Below are 2645 nucleotides of genomic sequence, written 5' to 3'. Positions count from 1 at the left end.
AGAGCAATTGCACAAATAGAATATGCAAGTGCAATTGGAAGTCTTATGTACGCATCACAATGTACAAGACCTGATGTAACATTTGCTGTAAGTAAACAAAGTAGATTTAATAGCAATCCAAGTTCTGAACATTGGAAGGCCATCAGTAGGGTTCTTGATTACCTAAAGAAAACCAAAAATCTTGGGCTACAGTATACAAAATTTTCTAAAATCTTGGAAGGATATACTGCTGTAAGTTTGATATCAAATGCAAGAGAGAATAAATCTACTTCAGGTTGGATGTTCACTCTTGGAGGTGGTGCAGTTTCTTGGAAGTACAAACTTGTATTGTTCATTCAACTATGGAATCGGAATTTGTAGCATTGGTCGAAATCGGAAAAGAAGCTGAGTGGCTAAGAGATTTATTATATGAAATACTTTTAGATATAAATGATATTTCTTCTATACCTATCTTGTGTGATAGTCAAGCCACTTTAGCTCGAGCATATAACGAAGTATACAATGAAAAGTCTAGACATATGAGTCTAAGACACGAATATGCAAGGAAGTTAATCAAGAATGGAGTAATTTCTCTTACATTTGTTAAGTCTAGTGAGAACTTAACTGATCCATTTACAAAACCTCTCACGAAAGAGTTAGTGAGATCGACATAAAGTAAAATGAGATTAAAACTCCTCAAATAGATCTACTAATAACAACAACCTCACCAAAACATACTAAACTAGTATAAATAGGTTCAAGAGGTAACAAAAAGTCGTTCGATAAGTGGATGGATTCAACACTATTAAATATATCAATTACTATCTTTGGAAAATAGTGTTAGTTATTACTATTGGAGCGATGAGTTAAAATAAACTTTTAATGAAGTTCAGTACGAAGTACAAGCATCTGTAAAAGTAACAAAGATACTGGAAGAACTTTACCTATGTGAACTTCGAGGTGGTGTTGCCTCATTAGAGAGTTGGAGTTTTTTCTCTCTTTAAAAGTTCAATGAAATAAGATTAGTGCAAGACCATATTAGCACTAGATGAGTTAGAGGAACTAGTGAAAAGCTTAACAATTGTGTGTGTGATTTCATCGGTATTGTCACAAAGAATAACTGGTTCAAGGCACACTAGCCACCTGGAATTCTGATAATATTTTATGAGATTTACAGTATGAATAGATTAAAATTGAAAGATATTTAATTCTCATGCATAAGTGTTGATATTTGATTATGTGATTAATACAGATTTTGAACAAGTGTGATTGTTGAAATTTATTTGTTTGTTCAAAATCAGAAAAAAATTTGGTTTAACCATGCGATCATGGTTATTAAAAACTAACTGTTGACCTTTTTTTCATTCAAATTTGGTGACTTTTCACTTGTTTCTTGCACCATTTCATGAGAACTTGCCAATGCCTATAAATAGGTAATCCAAGTGCAAGAAAATTCAATTGAGTTCCATTGAAATTCATCCCCAAATTATACTTCCAATATCGAGAAAATTTATCACATAATCCTTCCATTTTTCACTTGTTTATTGTAAAGAAACATCTTTGCTTTTTGGTGTTCTTCTTGTCAAGGCTCATTTAGTCCTACAAATTATTTGCCGAAAATCCTTAAAAAGCATTGGAAATGAGGCAAATAACGTTTGAGGATAGTGAGATTAATTTCGTGTTCAAGCCTTCATTGATATACTTTTATAATTTTCTTTTCCATTGCCATTATTTTCTCAACAATCTCAAACATTATTTGATTACTATTATTGCAATGGAGACGGAATCTACACTTGCTACTATCAAAATGATGAATCAAGACCTAGTACGCTTGGACAGATTCGAAGGTGAAAATTTCACAAGATGGCAAGACAAACTTAAATTTCTATTAACGGCCTTGAAGATCTTCTATGTGCTTGATCCAAAATTGGAGCCCATTCCCGATGTAACTGACAAGGATATCGAAGAAATTCACATAGAAAGGAAGAAACAGGAAGAGGACGAATTGATATGTCCTGGTCATATCCTAATTGCATTATCCGATCGCCTCTATGATCTCTACACCAACACTACATTGGCAAAAGAAATCTGGTACGTGCTAGAAAACAAATACAAAGCCGAGGAAGAAGGTACCAAAAAGTTCTTAATATCTAAGTATTTTGATTTCAAATTTTTCGATAATATACCGTTATTGCCTCAAGTACATGAGTTACAAATAATTGTAAACAAACTGAAAGCGGTAAAAATCGAACTTCCCGAAACTTTCCAAGTGGGAGCAATTATTGCTAAACTTCCTGGTTCTTGGAAAGGATATAGGAAGAAGATTCTTCACAATTCTGAAGACTTTGGATATATGCCTTTCGATTTCGAGTAGCTTTGCACCTCAAGTTCTAGTAACTAGGGAGGAAGACTTGACGGAGATGATCAAGAAAAGTTCAAAAACAAAGCCAAAAGACCTTGCTATGTTTGTGGAAAATCAGGACACTATGCCAAGGATTGTAGACATAGAAAACAACAAAAGAAGGAAGGATAAGTGAACTCCATTGATGAGACTATCGCCATGGTGAGCGAAATTAATACAATCCGAGGCAAAGTTCTGGGCTGGCGATATGATACATGCGCTACAATTCATGTATGTTATGATAAGTCTCTCTTCAAAACCTATC

General features: G+C 33.8%; 1 protein-coding gene across 1 annotated transcript; it reads left to right on the top strand.

The window, feature by feature from the left end:
* The first annotated feature begins 1753 nt into the window (after positions 1-1753).
* Positions 1754-2353, top strand: LOC111372092. The gene has a single exon (XM_022994266.1). The coding sequence runs from the start codon at positions 1754-1756 to the stop codon at positions 2351-2353; it is 600 nt and encodes a 199-aa protein (XP_022850034.1).
* Positions 2354-2645: the final 292 nt, after the last annotated feature.

The sequence above is a fragment of the Olea europaea genome, chromosome 2 (genome assembly GCF_002742605.1).
Source record: "Olea europaea var. sylvestris chromosome 2, O_europaea_v1, whole genome shotgun sequence".
NCBI lineage: Eukaryota > Viridiplantae > Streptophyta > Magnoliopsida > Lamiales > Oleaceae > Olea > Olea europaea.
This window is presented reverse-complemented; position numbering and strand designations above follow the sequence as displayed.